The sequence below is a fragment of the Pleuronectes platessa genome, chromosome 7, assembly GCF_947347685.1.
Source record: "Pleuronectes platessa chromosome 7, fPlePla1.1, whole genome shotgun sequence".
NCBI lineage: Eukaryota > Metazoa > Chordata > Actinopteri > Pleuronectiformes > Pleuronectidae > Pleuronectes > Pleuronectes platessa.
In genome coordinates this window covers 8,508,882-8,527,875 of record NC_070632.1, presented here as the reverse complement: position 1 = coordinate 8,527,875, position 18,994 = coordinate 8,508,882, and the positions used below count along the sequence as shown (strand labels likewise).

General features: G+C 42.6%; 1 protein-coding gene across 4 annotated transcripts; it reads left to right on the top strand.

Moving 5' to 3' along the window:
* The first annotated feature begins 590 nt into the window (after positions 1–590).
* LOC128444184 (GTPase HRas) lies at positions 591–18,277 on the top strand. Of its 4 annotated transcripts, none has more exons than XM_053426503.1 (6): positions 591–922; positions 10,946–11,086; positions 12,274–12,452; positions 13,707–13,866; positions 14,448–14,572; positions 15,289–18,277. In XM_053426503.1, the coding sequence occupies exons 2-5, from the start codon at positions 10,976–10,978 to the stop codon at positions 14,565–14,567; spliced, it is 570 nt and encodes a 189-aa protein (XP_053282478.1). In that variant the 5' UTR covers positions 591–922; positions 10,946–10,975; the 3' UTR covers positions 14,568–14,572; positions 15,289–18,277. The 4 variants fall into 4 exon arrangements, with proteins under 4 accessions (XP_053282478.1, XP_053282477.1, XP_053282479.1 ...); XM_053426502.1 differs by having other exon boundaries at positions 593–922; positions 10,943–11,086; XM_053426504.1 differs by lacking the exon at positions 591–922 and adding an exon at positions 1,501–1,620 and having other exon boundaries at positions 10,943–11,086.
* The last annotated feature ends 717 nt before the right edge of the window (positions 18,278–18,994 follow it).

The following is an 18,994-nucleotide window of genomic DNA, read 5'->3' as shown; positions in this document are numbered from 1 at the left end:
AAGGCACAATCATGTTTTATTTTAATAATACCTGAAAATGCGGAGAAGTCGATTTTGCTATTTCACTGCACAAGATTGGCTTTCTATGTGGGTTTAAAGTTTCTTTCACAGATTAAATTTCTGGACTGTGTTAGACAAAGTACAGAAGTGTGTGAAATGTAAGCACATCAGTAAAGAGGTACTGTATATATTATGAACAAAAAACAACACCCAGATCATGACATCAGGCCGAGAAAACAGCCAACGCAAATATCTGCAGAGATTTCACCTCTTGTCAAATCTAGGGGTCACTGCCAGTTTGAGTGCAGATAAACCAGGTAGGATGAACACAAAGTTTTATCATCATAAACTGTATATAATAAGCACACAAACAATCAAAAAGATGACAGTTCATTGAGAAGCAGTTTACTGAAGAAGAGCATTAACCCCAGGCCATGAAAACAGCCCCATTCTAAACAGGCAGGTCACTCCACTGGTTTGGACCGAGCCCAGGTGGAGGTCGGGCCGGGTAGCAGTATTTCCCACCGCGTGTGAAGGCGGCGGTAACATGCTCGGTAACCGGGGCGGGTCCATGTGTGATGGAGCTGGGCGTGGGCTCCCCCGCTCCTCATCCCCGCTCTCCTCTCTCTGTCTGTGGGAGCACATTGTTCAACGCGGGCTCGGTTCACCCTCAGAGCCCAGGAACGCTCCGGCGCATTGTACCCAGTGAAAACGCAAAAACCGCTGGCCGAGCTGGGAAGGAGAAGAAGAAGAAGAAGAAGCAGAAGAAGAAGCTGCGGGAGATAACTGGAGACGACGGGGGAAGCAACAAAAACACAAACACAAATACCCAAACCAAGAAAATTGAGTTTCCTCTTGAAAGATTTTTCCTCCTCCCCGGTGGTGGACCGAGCAAACGTCGCTAATTAGACCCCTGCTTGTTGTAAGTATGCCGGGCACATTCCTGTCCGCCGTGGCCCTGTTGGCTCGAATACATGTCGGCTGTTTTAAATAAGGACCCTCTGTGTGTTGTGTGTTTTTTGTGTGGGTACATTTGGAGATGACTGCGGGTTTAAACGTGTTAAGCTAGCTGCCTTAACGTTTGTATTCACGCCCCGGCGTTAACGCTAGCCACACAACCCCAATGCTAGCGCCTGCACCCATTCACTGCACGTATCACGGAATAAATGTGATTTATAAATATTGATCCCACATTGTGTTGTTTTGTGTCGGGGTCCCTGTTGATAGCCAAGAGCCATTTGGGTGGAGGAACTCAGCCCATGGAGGGACTCTCATTAGCCCGCTGTGGTTTTTTTTAAATATATTTTTTTGTACATCCCGTCTCATGTTGACAATCGAAAGTAAACGCACTTAAAAATGAACACGTCTCCACCAGAAGGCTTCGTTTCGGTGTTTGTGTCCCCCGGGCGGAGACCGTGTTGAGTGCGAGGCTGCAGCCGCCGACACTGTCCACTCACACGGGCAGGGTGACGCCCCGTCACACCGAGTCAAACCGAATGTATCACTGCGGAAGTCAGATTCCATTACAAGGCGCTTTATGAAGCTGACAGGGATCAGAGTCGTGCTCCGGAGGATGGTGCAGCTGCGTGAAGAGTGAAAGCGAGGAAAAGAAAGCGAACGGTCAGGTTCCAGCCATGACACAACAACAACACGATGGATTCTTTCCCCCGAGCTGACAACAGGCTACGTCGTTGTGTCCATTGTGTTGTCAAATCGACTTAAACATAGAAGTAGAATCCAAACTTAAGTTGGGGTCCTTAATGGAATTCAGTCAGAGTGGTTTCTGCAGTGTTGTCTTTTCTGGCTTTTACTTTTATTACATTTGTGCATAACTTATTTTATCCATTGTGTAATCAACTCATAGTGAAAATACAACCAAAATCATCTAAACGAAAGTCCTCATAGACAACAAAGCAGTGGGAGTTTTGTTCCTTTTTTGGCTTATAATCGTCACTGGCTGATTCATTTCCTATCTTATTTTATCCACTGTCTCTTATTATAGCATCATATTTGTGAAAATGGCATAGAGACACATAATGTGATTCTGGCTCACGACCTGCACCCGACACACCACAGGACAGCAAGAAACATATCTGACATGGATTTGTATCAACTCTTCAGTGATTGAAAAGAAAGCACTGATGTGTCATTGGCCATCAGTCAGATTATTGCCATAGTGGCTGCTGCACAAAACAATTAATTCGTCCCTAGCTGACAACAGTGTTTGACAGAATCCATTGTGTTATCAACTCATTGTAAAAAGTAGAACTAAAACCATCTAAGTGAAGGCTCTCATAGAAAACAAAGCAAAGTGTGTTTTGTTCTGTTGTAAATTTTTGGCATTTAATTGTCAATGACTGATTCATATCTTATTTTATCAAGCTCAACACCACTGTTGCTTATTATAGCATCATATTTGAGAGACATGTTGTGGCGAGCTTGCGTGGAAAAACGTGGATTGGGACAAATATTTTCGATTTTTGGCGCACGCCCTGAACCTCATATTCCACAAGACAACAAGAAGGATGTCTGACATGGATTAGTTTCTACTCTGGAAAAGGTTACAAGTTCTCTACTGTACAGTTTTGCCATTCACAGATTCACACATCTGTGTGCAGGGGCAATGTTTTGGGTCAGTATCTTTCCCGAAGACAGTTTGGCAAGCGGAATAGGGTTGGCAGGGATCAAACCGGCAACCTTCTGGTTATTGTACGGCCTGCTTGATCTCCTGAGGCATAGCCATCCAAATTCACCCCAATATCCCTGTAGCTGATAGTTAATCATTTATTTTAATGTATTAGTGTGGTATTCAGTGGACTGAGGTCAAAAGATGGATTTTGTCACCATATTTATAACTGCAATGGAAATACTATCTGTTATTGTGAAGTCTAATGAGGACATAGAGGGACTTGAAATAGGTGATTACGCAAGAAACACTTTCAATGCACACAGGCGATACTTGTTCTCGTTTGAGCACTCTATTGCAAGCACTAACTTTTTTTTCAAAATTATTCAGGGATAAAACCAAAATATTAATAAACCTTCTGCTGATTGGCCTATTAATCTTTTAGTTATTGCAATTCCAGAGAATAATGGTTTAGATTGTATCGCCATCAAAGGTAGAAATGTTAACACTTTTAGGTTAAGTCTCTCTGTAGTCTACAGATGGGAGGGGATTCGATCCCATCAAGGAAGACCAGTGTTTGTCGTTTGAGTTTGACGTCAGCTTCTGTGGTTCTGAGTCAAGGCAGCTGGCAAACAGCTGGAGACAGTCCATGTAGTGAGGGAGGTGTAATGTTTGTCTGTTGTCCTCTTCTCGGAGCAGCTGGAGCCCGAGTGGTGTCCAGGTGAAACCCAAAGCAAGAGTTACTCTTGTTAGTTGCTACTTCAATACTGCTTTCACAAATCTAGTTCATGTTTACATGTGAGGAGATGACAATTTTTGTTTACATGACCCACAGTATGATTTCTGTGGCCCTCTGTGCTTTCACATGCACTCAAACACAACTGGACAAGTTTTACTCATTCCTCCGACTGCAGCAAAAACACAACAACAAAAAAAGACAACCACTGATGAGTTTCGGGGTGTTTGGTGTCGGATGATAAGCCTCATGGCTCCTCTAACTGGCAGGCCTTTGGGTGGAGGTCAGCTGACCTTTTCATCTGTGCTGCTGCCTCCACCATCTCACCCTGCCCAACACGCTAAAAGGATGACCCAGTGTGGAAAAGGTCACAGAGACCCCAGTGTCTTTTAAGAGCAGCTTGTTTAAGTGTGCGCAGGTATTCTCTCTAGCACAGAGGTCTTAAACAGGGGGTCTGCGACCCCTAGGGGGTCCGCGGAGGTACTGCAGGGGGGTCGCGAAATCTTTGATTGATTAGACAATTTTTTAAATTTTTTATAACTATTTTTTTTATTATTATTTTCAAACCAATTTTTTCCCCACAAATGTAAATGTCTTTAAATTCACATTTACATGCATCCTGCATATTGTGAGGCTGATATGACCCTCTGCCTGACAACCTCCATCCGTCCAAGATTAGATAAGTTGTGTGCTACCCATCAGGGTCCGACATCTCACTAATGTGGGCGTATGTGTGCCATCCACAGATGGCTTGAGGATTCACTCTCTCTTCTACATGCATGTTTAAAGTAAAACAGGAATCTGTGAATTACTTTAATAGCTCAGTGTTGTATGCAAGATGTATGTTTATAAATGGCAGTGGCATGGCCACTGGTACCTTGCACATGTTTAAATTAAAAACATGAATAAATGAACCCTTGTAATATTTGATAAGCTTAGTATGGATTGCACAATAACAGGGTAGCTATGTTTATACAAGGCACTAGGCCCAGTTTAATATAAAACACAATTTTATAGGGGAGAGCGGGGTAATGTGGGACACCCCCTGTATCTAGGCAACGGAACACATTTGTGGTCATTTGACCAATATATTTTCAAGCCCCTCCCATTCCCCCTTGCCATGAAGGAGAAGTTAGTGCTGGTGCTGTGGAAAGTATTTTTTTTTCCACAAAAATGTGTTTTTTTTTTAATGTAAAAGTTAATCTTCTTGCTTTGAACTTAATCAACTGTTGTGTCAAAACAAATTGAATCAGGTAGAAAAACTTATATCATACATGTTGGTGAACTTCCAACATATAAAACCATGTGATTGATGCTAGCTGAAGATTAGCCTGAATTGCTAAGAGATGTTTTTTCTAAAACGTTGGCTGTGGGGTAATGTGGGACAAATGCTGTGGGGTAAAGTGAGACAGTGTCTCACTTTACCCCACCATGAAGCACAAGTTAAGTTTAGTGTTAAACATGTTCTAGTGTTATATTACATTATATATGTTTTATTTTTAATGTCATAAACATTGTAGAAAAGCCATCATGCCAAGAAACTATACACCAGGAAGACAACCTGGGGCCAAACACCCCTCGCAGAGATAGAGAGTGCAGCCGCTGAGGTCATGCAAGGAAAGAAGTCCTTAAGAAAAGCTGGAAGGGATAGAAATATTGACAAGACAACCCTCAAAAGATTCATAAAGAAAAAAGAGAAAGGGAAAGTAAAATCAGTAGCCTGGGGGGCAGTAGCTGAGGTAAAGAGAATATTCACAGATGAGATGGAGGAGGAGCTTCCAAACATTTGAAACAACTAGCTGACCAGTTCCATGGCCTTGCTCCAGTTAAGTGCCGTGAACTGGCATTTGAATACGCAGAGAAAAACAATATCCCGGTCCCTGCCAATTGGACAGAGAAACAATGTGCAGGTAAGCTAGGGTGTGCAAGAGATCACATGAATCATAATAATCATAAATATGCTTAATTGACCAATCCCCATGATTCTGTTACTAGTCCTATATTAGTGGTTGTCAATCTAGCTGTCGGGATTTTAACTATTACAACATGTGTTGTTATGGTAGTTTTAAAGTGGAAAAAGTAAGTGGACCACTTTACCCCGTAGTTTGGGTAAAGTGGGACACAAGACTACTTTTTTTAAAACAATCATATTTTCACTGCCCTTTGTCCTGAAGACATTCTGATCATTTCCATTGCTAGAAAACATTCTGAATTAATGGGAAATGTGTACATTTTACTGATATATAATTTTAGCTCGCCTAGAGGGAAGCAAATGTAAAAGATTTCCCACATTACCCCGCTCTCCCCTACTGTATATATATATATAGTACGGGGTCCCTGCTCCATCTCTTGCCCAGTTTGGGGGTCCTTGGCCTGAAAAACGTTGAAGACCCCTGATCTAGCATATACCCAGGTTCGACTGAGGTTCCCTATGAGCAAAACTGCAGGAAGCACTGTCTTAGATAAGTATTAAATGGATAGTCCTGTTTAAAATGTGTTATAATCTAACTGGATTTATCACATACACCTAATGATTAATAATTACCTCACTTACTTTTGTTTCATTGGCCTCCGAGAGCAGAACAGTGATTCCCCGGCTGCTTGTCAACACTTATGCTTGGATGCTGTTTAGGAGGATGATGTCATTGAAGAGCTGCAGGAGGGTGCGGTGGGCTATCGGGGCTCTATGATGGGTCTTGGAGTCTCAGTATTCGACCGTGATATCTCCCTAGGGAGGGTCTCCTTACCATCACCGCTCCATTAAAAATCTATTATCTCTGCAGTGGGCATGTGGCTCTGCCAGTATGGATACTTTAACCAATTAAGCACTTAAATGGGGAGCAGAATGCATGTCGGGGGAAGACAGCCGTTCGTGTGCCCTCCTTCTTGCATCATGACATGTAAAGTGATGGAGCCCGTTTTCCAGGGTACACGGAATCACAAGAAAAAAAGTCAGGAGATTTTTTTCATTATTGATTTCCTTACTTATTTTTCAGTTTCCAGGGCGACTCCCTCCCTTCTGTGGTTTGCTGTGCCCTTGGCATGTAGTAAGAGTAGCCTTGTTGCTCCTTTGCTCCCCCCCGCCCCAGCCACTCTCCTTCCATCACCTCTCTCGCTGCTCTGTGCTCGCACCCTCCGTAAGCTGTCATGTAAGATTATCCTCTAGGTCCAAGCGGGGCTCTAGGGTTTCAAAATGAACTGTTAATTTTCCCAGGCTGGAGGTGGCATGCTATAAATAACTCTAAACACAGACATACTGTGTAGTTCGCTGTGATCAAGAGGGGAGCAGCCATGCAAAGATGTTGGGGACCAACTTGTAGACAAGTCTGCAGCTATTGCTTGTTTCAGAGTCTTGTTTATAAACAGCGGTAGAAGGTGCAGAATTTGTGCAAGGAAAAAAGAGCATAGTGAGACATCATTGTGGTTGTGTGCATCTTTTTACTAGTTATTATTAGGAGTGCTTGTTCATGTGTGCACATGTTATTCGTGCACTCAACAATTACAATGTAATATAAAAGAGGAGTAAATGGGGGTTATGGCAATGGGACAGGATAACATCTGAGTGCACAGAACAAAAGAACTTTGACAAAAAGTTGCTTAGTCCTCGTATTTGGATAAAATATTTAAAAAAAAGACAACAAGTGTGTCTGAGAAAGCGAGAGCATGACTGTCAATTATCATTTTTCATATTCATCTCCATATGCGTGTGTGTGTATTATTAATCAGCTGCAGACGTGGCCTAGTTTGAGAGGAGATGGAGGGCTGTCTTGTTTTGCCTCCTCCAGTCTTGTGGTGGTGGGCATGAGTTGAATCTGCATTTTAGGCTGTTTATTCCACTCGCTTGGCAGGTGTACACTCGAAATCTGATTATGGAGATGAGACGCTATAACCAAATACGTCAGAGAGTGGTGGGTGTTTGTGAAAGGGCAGGTGTCAGTCTCATTTTGTTTTTATTTGTTTACACATCCCACTCTTTCCATCTTTACAACTCACCATTTTAATTCAGTCTGTTTTTATTGGCATCAAAGTTCATAAGAAAGAACTTCTATTGAGGGAAGATCTGACTAACCAGTGAATATTACTAATAACACTGGCCTGTAACTGTCAGATTAATTAATGTGGGGAATTCATGGTCAGAGTAAGTTTAAGCATGTGTTGATGTGTTAACGGGAATCTTGGGAAGAAGGTTAAAGACCTTATCAACCAAACTGGGCTTGTAATGGTATTGGCATCATATTTTACAAATGGCAAGTGTAAAGCTGTGTTATACTGACCAGGGAAATGTGATGGACATATAACCAGTTAATTAGGAAAAATGGCAGCAGAATAATTGATAATGAAAAGGACTTAATTTGTGTCATGTTTCTGATTTGAACAAGTGGTTCCTGACGAGTCCTGATTTAAATTCCTGCCCTGCCTTGAGCTTGTAGCCCTCAGTGGCTGAAGGTGTTCCAGCATCTGCCTGCCCTGCACCAGTCTCGCACAGCTGCTGTTTATTTGTTTAGAGCAGGTTCTGAGCGGCGACGCTGCCCCTGCGGCTCCACACAGTCTCTGTACTCCGGCCAGGGAAAGCTGCACTGTGTACCAGGTTGATTTATTTACAGTGAGGGGAAAGCAAGCCAAAGGTTTGGTCACAGGATTGAGGGGTCAGGATATTTCCCTCCCTGTTGTGCTTGAAAATTATAGACAGGGGTTTATTTTACAGGCAAACCGCTGTTTAAATTGTTGAAGGGCCTTCAAAGCTACCCGTTACATTGAGGCGAATGAAGCAAGGGCTTGTGGGATCGAGGATGTGTCGCTGGAACACGTATGTGTGTCTGTGACTGAATGTGTGCAGCTAAATGGCCGTGTCTTCACTTAACCAGTCTGCTTTTCCTGTCAATCATTACCACGAGTGAGCCAGTCTAAGTCTTGGCTAATCTTAGACTGCTGCAGGACAGTTGCACACAAATAACCCAAACAGAGGTTTTTACAGAGGCGCGCACAGTTTCTGTTAACACCCGGAAACCAATTCACTAGCAAGTCTGTTCCTTTTCTCCCAGGACTGAAATAACTTTATATGTTTACTTTGCATGTTGTACTTAGACAAAACTTCCCTGAGGCACCTGTTCCTCCTCTGTTTCTACAAGTCAAGTTTAATATTCACTCCAGCTGTGTGTGTGTGTGTGTTCTCCTTGGGGAAATAAAGCACTAGAGAGAGGGTGTGAGCGTGTTCTGCTCAGTCCAGCGAAGACTAAAGTTCACAGCTCGTCTTGAGTGAGCGACATGTGGTGCATCTTATCTTTGGGATGACAGTTGGTACCCTGAAGAATGCAAAGAAAAAAGCGTTTGTGACCTGAGGTGCTCGTGAAATCCTGACCGATTGATAACTCACTGTAGCAGGTGGTGCAGGTTGGTGTTTTTCCTCTGCAGCTCATTTCAGGAACATTCAGCAAAGTGAGACATTGTCAATGAGCTGTGATGTTAGAACCAACGTGACCTTTTCATTACTCTGAACCGTAAGACATGAGAGTCTGCTTTTGAGGAATTTAGGGCGTGTTGGGTGTTAGGGTGGTTTCTTGTTAAAGTTATGGTCGCATGCTATCAAAATAGAGTAGTGTAAAAACATCTGGAGCAGAGTCTTTGCTCGCTACTGTCAAAACAGAAAGTGAAATTCAACTGCCACTTGAGTTATTTTTAGAGATACAGGAATTCCCAGTGATTTCCTGTAAGCCATTGGAGGTAAAACATAATATTGAGGCTGAACAGTTATTTGTTCAATAATAATTTGGCCAATACAATAACCCTGGCAGGTTCCTGCAGTTGCTATGGGCCTCCAGCTTATTTTACTTGTGGCTGGCTATAGGTTCGGTCACACTAGTTCTGGCTTGCATTGAATTCAGTCTTGTTGTCGCTTAAGCACTGACTCATCGTGTCCTCCGCTGGGCTGGTGTCCGGTCATGTTAAGGTCATAGTTTTTTTTTTTTTGCAATAAGTTGAGTCACACTTAGCCACTGTATGTAGTGGAAACACCCATATGACTACACTCCACCAGTTGACGCAACATGCCTGGAATTTCACTGGCCAGCAGTGTTGCGGGGTGCTAGGTGTATTTGTGTACCTTTTTGTGGGCTTGTGTCCCTGCATGTTTGTACTTGTGTGCTTCCAGCTTACTCGACAGTTAAAACTGATAACACTATTAACACAAGCTTTTCTGCTAAATTCCCACATTTGCTCAGGACACCTCGTCGACGTCATATATTTTAAGAATACACTACTGAAGCCACTAATGCGCCAAATTTAACATTACTTAGCTGAAGTTTTCTTTCCTGTGCAAAGGTTAAAGCAGGGTAAACAGGGTTAGAATGCCAGCTGACTGGAAAGCATTTGAAATATGTTGCTGTCACTAAATTTGGGAGATTGTGTGTCTCCAGTTCAGACAAAAGATTTGCTGTGTTTATCTCTAAGTGATCAACCAATGTCAGAAGCTGATATTAAATGCTTTAAAATAACTGTTTCCTAACTGTGAATTCTCAAATACATATCCGGAAATTTCCCATTACTTTTTAATTTTTTTTTATAATATAGCAGAACTTTGTATTCCAAAACTGTTCAAAATGCAAATGTTAATGTTTACCTCAATGTAGGAGCTGCTTTACTTTATCAGTCCTGTTTTCAAATACCCAAGGTCCATACATTCCTGTTAAAGGTATTGTTTCCCCGTGTAAGTTTTAGCCTTCAGAAAATAGACATCACTTATTGTTTTTCAAGAGACTGACATGTTTCTTTAATAAAATGCTTTGATTTATGCTTGGGGTTTTGACTAGACCTATTAAGTGCGTACAGTGGGTCAACAGAGGACAACCGAAGGTACACCTGGAGTCATAAAATCCTCTTTTAGGCCTCTTGTTCTGTTGCTTTGGATCAATCCCTCTGTTATAACCGGGGCAAAACGACCACTCACATGGCACCCAGCAAAAAAACAATGTTGTTGGCGATAGGGACCTGATTCATTATTGAAATTATTATTGAAATGGCAATGTGCAGGTACTCCAAGGTATACAATGTTTTAGTGCTTTAAAAAAATTATTTTCAGTGATATTTTGTAATAGCTGTGTGTTTTTGTTTTCTTGTTATCTGACAGCACTGGATCTGGTGTCTATCACCTTCGGTTCAAAAGAGACATGAGTAATGTGAAGCCTGAGTGATGAGGATCAGTCTGCCTGTGTCATGCCCCTCCTCTCTCTCTCTCTCTCTCTCTCCCCCCCCCTATCATTCCCTCTCAAATACACACACACTCTGCTGCTAACACTGAGCGGGAGAGGATTGGAACATTGAGTACCTTCAGCACATTTTTCACATTCCCCTTTGAGGGTCTCAACCTCAGCCCCCACTACAGACACACACACACACACACAAACCACTAATGTTTCTCACCACTAGGCAATAATGGCTACATGTATTTGTTGTCAGTACAGGTGGCTTTGAGCTGCATCATGGCAGAGAATATCTGTGTGTGTCAGTGGTTCTGATAATGTGTAGGTCTATGTTTTATTTTTGTCAGTGTGCTAACCTGCACCTTCTCCCTTTCTTCTCTCCAGCAGTGTTGCGTGTGGTGAGCAGCAGCGGAAAAGATGACGGAGTATAAGCTGGTGGTGGTGGGAGCTGGAGGCGTGGGCAAGAGTGCACTCACCATCCAGCTCATCCAGAACCACTTTGTGGATGAATATGACCCCACCATAGAGGTGCGGCCCTCTCCTGCATGTTCTACACACTGTTCTTGTTGAAGGCCTCAGAAGGGTTGGGCATTTTCTTTAAAAAAAGTTCTTTCCTGCCAAACCCATGTCGCTGCTGAACAATATCGTGTAAACCCTGAGACAGCTCAGTCTAAACTAAGTTAATATAATTAGATAAATGTAATTCTTCCAAATGGTCAGGCTGGGATGCAATTTCAAATTTTGTTTAAAGAAGAAATGTTTACACTGCCCTTCTTTGTCATTTTTGTGTTTTCATGAAAATAGGACGTTGCAGAGAGTAGAGGGAATCCAGTGAGACTGTTTTCCCCTCTCTTTTCTCTCCTGGTTTTCCTCTGTCTCCACTCTCTCCCTCTCTTTCTCACCACGCCTGCCTCTGGCCAGACAATGTCCTTTTTGTGTATTTGCATTCCTGGCCCCTATGCTCTAACAAACAAAGGGACAGCACTCCATGTTTTTGTGGCTGTGTGTTGGAAGGCTAAACATTGGCTCGGATACCGTGCTCCTCTGATCTCTTTATGGTCATTTGACCCGAAAGAGGACAGGGAGTTGAAAACAGATATAAACTTAATACATGTGTGATCATCAGTGGGGGTCCCTAAGTTGAGTCAAATCCCACCTTATCTGTTTTATGTCAGATTTCTGAGGATTGCTCATTCACACTGTTCATTGGTGTCTTCACCACTTCTAAAGCTCCTTTCAGAAATGCACTGAACTCTGGATAACTTCCGACGAATATCCAGAATTCAGTGCATTACTGAAAGGGGCTGTATGTGAGAATGCCCATGTCTGAGTGGACATTCTCCAGGGTTTTTTCAGCCAGGCGTTAAGTAAAAGCTCCGGTGAATCTCTGAGTGAGAATACAGCGTGGGTGCTCTGCTGACATGTCTCACACATGCTGGTGCTAAACTAAAGAAAACAAAAAGAATACAAATATCTCAGGATAAAAACAAAGAGCCAAACATGAAGAAGACGCTGAAAAAGATATCGACTTGCAAAGACAACCACATTCAAGAGCTTTTGGTGATAAAGGCCGATGAGAGTGTAGATGTGCAGTAAAATAACGTGTTTCCGCAGCAGAATTACCAGTAGATCCCCGTGTTCTGATCACGTCTGACCTGCAGAGTCTCCTGGTGCATTTTTCAAACGTGAAAAGTTGTTCCTTCTTTTTCCTGCAGGACTCGTACCGGAAACAAGTTGTGATTGACGGGGAGACCTGCCTGTTGGACATCCTGGACACTGCAGGTCAGGAGGAGTACAGCGCCATGAGGGACCAGTACATGAGGACAGGGGAGGGTTTCCTCTGTGTCTTTGCCATCAACAACACCAAGTCTTTTGAGGACATTCACCAGTACAGGTGTGTACGTGCGAAAGAAAGACGCAGAGCAGAAACCGTCACAAGTTATGAGACAAGACATTGTTATTGAGCAGGATGTGATCTACTTGCGAGGTAACAGACCGGTCATGATGGGGTTCAGACACAGAATCCTTTCTGTTCTCCTGTAAGGTTCAGTGCAGAGTGTGTGTGTGTGTGTGTGTGTGTGTCAGAGGGACTCCCGTTGGGCTCTGGAGGGAGAAGGGGTGTGTATCCGTGTGTGTGCCAGCTCTCTGCAGCAGTGGGTTGATGTCATGCTGTAGCGTTTAACACGGCTTAGCCCCCAACTGAAGGATTACAGCATGAAGCCAATGAAATCGATCCTGACTCAATTAGAGGAGCGGGGAGAGGTAGCACTCCCAAGGACAGGGAAGGAGAATTGTGTGTGTGTGTGTGTGTGTGTGTGTGTGTGTGTGTGAGTAGATGGAGATGACAGTGTGTTCTCTATCTTTGCCTTATTCTGTCTCTCTCATCACATCCGACACCCACTTGCCAGTCATGCACAAGGCGAGTGAGACGCTGCGTATTTACTTTGCCATCTCCTCTACAGTTTTTGCAGTGTTTATTACACACCAGTAGCTTGACTTTCTGCCTTTGCAGCTTAGCCTGTTCTGGCCACAGCTTTAACACAACTTATAGTGTATCTTTGCAGTATGTGAAAGCATTAATGGATCTTGGGCTGCATGCTAGAATAGGTGCTGGCCAGGCTGGAGTTATTTAAATATCTGTCATCAATTTTGTGCACCTGGAAGAGGTTATCACGGAGACAGTGTGGTGGTTATAGCAGCATCAGCAGTGTTGACTGCAGATGGGCTGGGTTCACTGTGGTGGATGCATCCTGCTGCACTGTGGCTGACGGAGAAAGGGCTGAGCTGATTGATCTGACCCACTCCTCTCGCTCAGTTCCCCCTGGCTGCCTGGCATTTGGCGCTGGCTGCTGTAATGATGAGGTAATGCTGTTCGCAGCCTGCCTGTTGTCCATCCCTCCCTCCCCTCCCTCCCTTCCTCCTTCCTTCAGCAGTGCAGCACAGCCCAGCACCAGCGGGCCCCGGCTCTTCCTCAGGGTCCTAGAGCTCCCTGGGTGGTTAGCTGCTGTTGTTTAGGAAACTGGGAGGTTTCCAACCCAGAGAGATGTCACTGTGATTAAATGCAGCGCCAAGATAGGCAAAGGAAACTGCATTAATTTTGCAGAATGAAACACCACTCATCACATTTTCCTGTTTTTGAAATCCACAGAGAACAGATTAAACGTGTAAAGGACTCAGACGACGTTCCAATGGTGCTTGTCGGGAACAAATGTGACCTCCCAGCACGCACGGTGGACACGAGGCAAGCCCAGGAACTCGCCCGCTCCTACGGCATCCCTTACATCGAGACCTCTGCCAAGACACGACAGGTAGGTGGTGAACAAGAAGCACACACATCCACATTCTGTACAAGCACAGTCATGGAGGCATCTTGCTCTTTCTCCGTCACACACAACCAAAGCTATAAACATACAAATTTGCCCAATTTTTTCCACCATCCCTCACAAATTCTAAATATCCAGATTTTATGGATGCTCCACTCAATAAAAATCCTAGTATAAGCCATGTCAAATATGTTATTTTGTCCATTTGTCTGTCTGAGTTATGTATCCACACACATGAAGAGCAGAGAAAGGCCCCACGGTGTGATGTGATGTGATTTGTGTAGCCGGGAAACATTTTATTATGCCGCAGGCAGTGACTCATAGCCAGGTTACCTTGGTTTGAGAACAGAGCTACAGTATTTGAAAGGCCTTGTTAAAGCTAGATTGTGCAAAAGAACTAAGCAATGACTTCAAGATTATGATTTATTGATTGAGGGTGTCTGAAATTATCGGATTGCCATGGTAATGTTGCGATACCTCTGGATTGTTAGTGTGCTCGACTTGTGATTTACCAAAAGTGTCCAGATCTTGCTGAAGCAGTTTTTTGTGTCTATGTGTGTTTGCAGGGAGTGGAGGACGCCTTCTACACACTGGTCAGAGAGATCAGACAGCATAAACTGAGGAAGCTGAACCCACCTGACGAGAGCGGTCAGGACTGTATGAGCTGTCGCTGTGTGGTATCGTGATGCAGGTGAGACATTTCTCCAAAAAACATTTTGTGTGACTTGTCTCGAAGTATTCTGTACAGTATGTCTTTGTTTAAACATTGTATATTATCACATGTAAAAAAAAAAATCACTCTATAAGACCTCGGGCGCCAAATCAAAAGTCCCTATAAAACCTAAGCATCATTTGAAAACACCCACCTAAAACCTGGGATTCCTCAAGAGCTGTCAGATTGCCAATGTTTAAAAAAAAAAAACTGAAGCAGATAGAGAAAAATTAGCTTAAACATTTGGCTTTTATTGTAAGTCATTGCCTTTTCCTTAAAGTTGATGAAAATGTTTTGAAAGAACCAATAAAGCTGACATCTTGCAGAGATTCCTCCTCAAACATGTCTCTTAGCCACTGAGCCTTGGTCAGCAGAGATCAGGGTCTGAATTGTCTTTAATTGCTGTTTTCAATGTTGTTTTTTCGTTAATAAAACACAAATGTAATCTGGCTGTAATTGTCTGAAACGCAACTTTGAAAACTTCTCTGTTGGCATATAGCATTTCAATGAATCCCAACGTATTTCATCAGGTCACATTCTTGAAAACGATGAAATCACGTTAATCATGCACATGCCTCATTCGGCTCTAAAGGAAGAATCATGCAAACGTTGCTCCTGTTGTTAAAGCTTAACACACATGTTGCACCTCAGTAACAACAACCTAACTAACCTCGGTCCGCCTCTTGTGTCCCCAGCTGGCAGTGGGACGTTGAGAATAAATGCTACAGCGCGTAGTGGCAGCATGGACTTAAAGGCAGGAAGATAAAAACAACTCAATGATGAAATATAAACTTTTTCAAAAAGAGGACGATTGAAGCAAAAACGCTCTCGAGGAAACCACCAGAGCTGACTGAACCATGGACCCTGTTATGGAAAGGAGGATTTTTGGATTGTTGCCTATTAAGTGGCTGGCTGAACAAGCCTGCTCTGGTCCCTTTTTTTGTTTCTTTTTGGTCCACTCGTCGACCTGTGAGCAACACCACTAATGACTCTTTGTCAACTCCAGTGCGGCCTCGCTGGATAGCTCCACACGTTTTCTGCTAACTTATTGTTTTCAGTCTCAACACTGGTCTTAAAGGGGGCGTCACCACCCGCCCTCCTACATTTGCCTAATCCCGCTCCCCTTTGCCTGACCACTGGAAGGACCGACTGACTGAAATGGAAAGGACTGGAATGGACAATTAGTTACCCTAACAGCTCTTACATGATTTTACATCTCCACCTGACTCCAACTGCCTCTGGTTTCCCCCGATTGGCTTCGTCATACTGATTACCTGGGGGGGAGGTTGACATGGGAACGACTATTATTTGTCATTGTTGTTTAACAGTTAGCCTAGCGGTAAAAGTCTTTTTGATTTTGTTTTTTGATATGGAACATTTTTGGTGATTGGAGGATTTTGAAAGTCCCTGAGCACTATGTGAGCGAGGGTGTTTGTTTCCAACAACGCCTGGTTTGACTTTTTTTTTCCATGACTTGCCTGACATAGAAGTTCTTTTTCAGGGTAGATATCTCAAATGGAAAATATAGAGATAGATGAATTTCAAGAATTCAGCTGCCTTCTCTCCTCGCAGATGTTTCTTTGCTAAGAGTTGTCTTTGTGAATTAATAATAATAGTAACAGCTAGTGTACGTAGGTTCTGGTGCAATAGGATTCTTAACTGTCCAATGAACACAAAGTATTGGGAATAAACCACCTCTCATGACTACTTATTTTCCTGTTTCACTTCGGTTGAGGGGGGAAGAGGTACAGTGCATGAAAATGTAGTTGTCATCATTGCAGTTGCAGGAGAGGCGACCTGTAGATATGGATGAACGCAGATTATGGTGTTGGGTGACTTTCTTTCCAGCTTTCTTTCCAGCAACTGCAGAGCGTGTATAACTTATTTGCTAAATGATGATTACAGTTAGTTTTTAGATTTTCCAAGGATCGCTCCTTGTGGTTAATACGGCTCAGGATAAGGTGGGGGGGGGGGGTCCGGTAAGGGTCTCCTCAGTCCTGGGGCAGTCCTGGAAACCAGGGCTACGGATGTCACCAGAAAGCTTCGCAAGGCGGAATGCACAAGTCCTGCCTCACTTCAGTTTTTCCCTCATGCCATGCTATCCTCAAAACTCCTCCTCTGTCACTGCAACCTCAGCTCTTCAAAGACACAAATACAGGTCAGGTGCTAATCATGTCACAACCATATATATATCCTTTATATGTGGGGCTGTTGTGCATAGTAAGCGGTGGATGTTGGGTTATCATAGCTTTGCTTCTTCCTTTTTTTTAACACTGACTATCTCGATGCTCTCCACAACTGCATTAACTTGCTGCCTAAATGAAAAAAAGATTGCTCTGTGTTCACTTGGCCTTATGTTATCTAGTTTGTACCTCATGTGTGCAGCAGGCTCTACCTGAGATGATTACCATGTTCTGTTTGCTGCATTGTTTTGTTCATGTTTTATTGTGTGCAACTGAAAAAAGATATAGAGGTGTGTTGAGTTTAGACATGCACTGTACAGAAATTAAAAGACAGGACAAGCCCATAAAAACACTACACTGATTATTATTATTATTTTTATTAATAGGGGGGGTGGGGGGGGTTCTCTGTAAAAAGCATGTGAATGTGATCCTGTTTAACACGACTGAAAAACAAAACAAATTAAAGCGAATTCTTTCAGACAACGTCCAGTACAAGCCAAGTTGTCTTGCTCTCATGTCCATGGAGTTTTATTCCTGAATCTTTGGAATATATGATGTTAATTAACACAAATTATAGCAGTTAATACACATTTAACTTTCACAGTTTTGAGAATTGGTCATGTGTAATAATGTTCCAAACACTGGAGGCAGATTTTGGCAACAACCTTTTAGATGCAAAACCTTAAAAATATCCCGCGCCTTCTCCTCCTCTTCCTCCTCCTCCTCCTCCTCCTCCTTCATGAAAGATGTCAAATGTTATTTTGCCACTGCCTCATTCGAACAGAACTTTTATTTTGTATTGATTTTGTACAGGTGAAGTGATTCTTTTTCCATACATAACATTGCTTAAAAATATGACCAGTCTAGTTGATGTGTGGATGATAGTGGTCAAGTTGTTTTTTATGGGTTCATTTCTCTGCTTAGACGACAGATATGAACTGTGAATGTGTTGGAGTCTTGTAAAAAAAATTACAATACTGAAACAATGCAGGAGTTGCTCCGTTTCTTTGGGGCTGTGTTCCTAACTTTTATTTTTCACCAGTTGTAATCCAAAACTTTTAATGGAAGAAGAAGAAGAAGAAGAAAAACCCATAACATGTAATTACAGTCCGAATAGCGTGCTTGTCCTCTCCCCGTCGACCTCTAAACAAAACATTCATGATAAAACCATAGAATTCCAAAAAGATCTATGCATTCAAATTCCCATCACATTAGAATATCAGCGTCATGTTTCCACGGTGATACTCGAGCCAGCAGACCACAAGTATATGTGTCAGAAAACCTGGCGAGCATGACAACGACTGTACGGACCACTGGGAGTTTTGCACAAGGAATACAGTGTGCTCAAGGGCTCGTTTCTCCCCCTTGCAAACTGTGGAGTGGAGGCGTGGAAGGAATTTGTGAAAATGTCAACTGTTTAGCTATTTAAGATGTATTTACTCTTTAAAAAAAAATGTGGCAAATGTATTGCAGGACAGGAATAAAGATGTTAAAGATGAAACCGTGTCTTGAACTTTCAACCGTCACACTTCACAACAAGTTCCCCTTCTAATTTAAGATTTGCTGCCATCTACAGGCTGCTTTGTGTATTGTTTTTGAGAATATTAACAACATAGATGATTACTTTTATTTATTTTTTACAAATACGGCTTAACTGATTTCCCACACAGTATAAATAATATATTCAGAAAAGTTTTGTCCCTGCTTGCCTGGCAGGATCGTAGTGTATGGGTTAAATTGTAATCAACACAATGTGGGAGGTACAGGGCGTAATGAAGGTTCAGAGGACGCTCGTAAATCTTGTGTTTGATCATAGGACATTTTACTGTTGATTGTACATTTGAACTGGGCACACCTATCTTACTTTGAAACTTAGCAAAACATATATATAGATATGGACAAAAAATTAGATTCTCACAACTTACATCCTAATTGACTAAAGTTTGTTTTGTCCCACTTGGTATTGTCTCAATATTTGGTAGATATTTGTCTCACTTCACTTTAGTGTATAAGCAACTTCTGAGTTATTAAAAGAAAACAAGTAGTTCATGGAAAGGATGGAGTTTATGTGTGTGTTTGTTTTTGTTTCCCCCATATGGTTCCACTGGACTGCTTTACTTTGATGGATGTTACAGGTTAATATATCCTTATTGATGTGCACTTTGCAATGATCCTTATCAGTTTGGATTAAGTGTAAAGGTACAAACACATTAGCAGG

Coding starts and splice junctions, on each gene's coding strand:
- LOC128444184 (XM_053426503.1), top strand. CDS start 10,976: ATGACGGAGTATAAGCTGGTGGTGGTGGGAGCTGGAGGCGTGGGCAAG. Junction 11,087..12,273: donor AATATGACCCCACCATAGAG/GTGCGGCCCTCT, acceptor TTTTTCCTGCAG/GACTCGTACCGGAAACAAGT. Junction 13,867..14,447: donor CCTCTGCCAAGACACGACAG/GTAGGTGGTGAA, acceptor GTGTGTTTGCAG/GGAGTGGAGGACGCCTTCTA.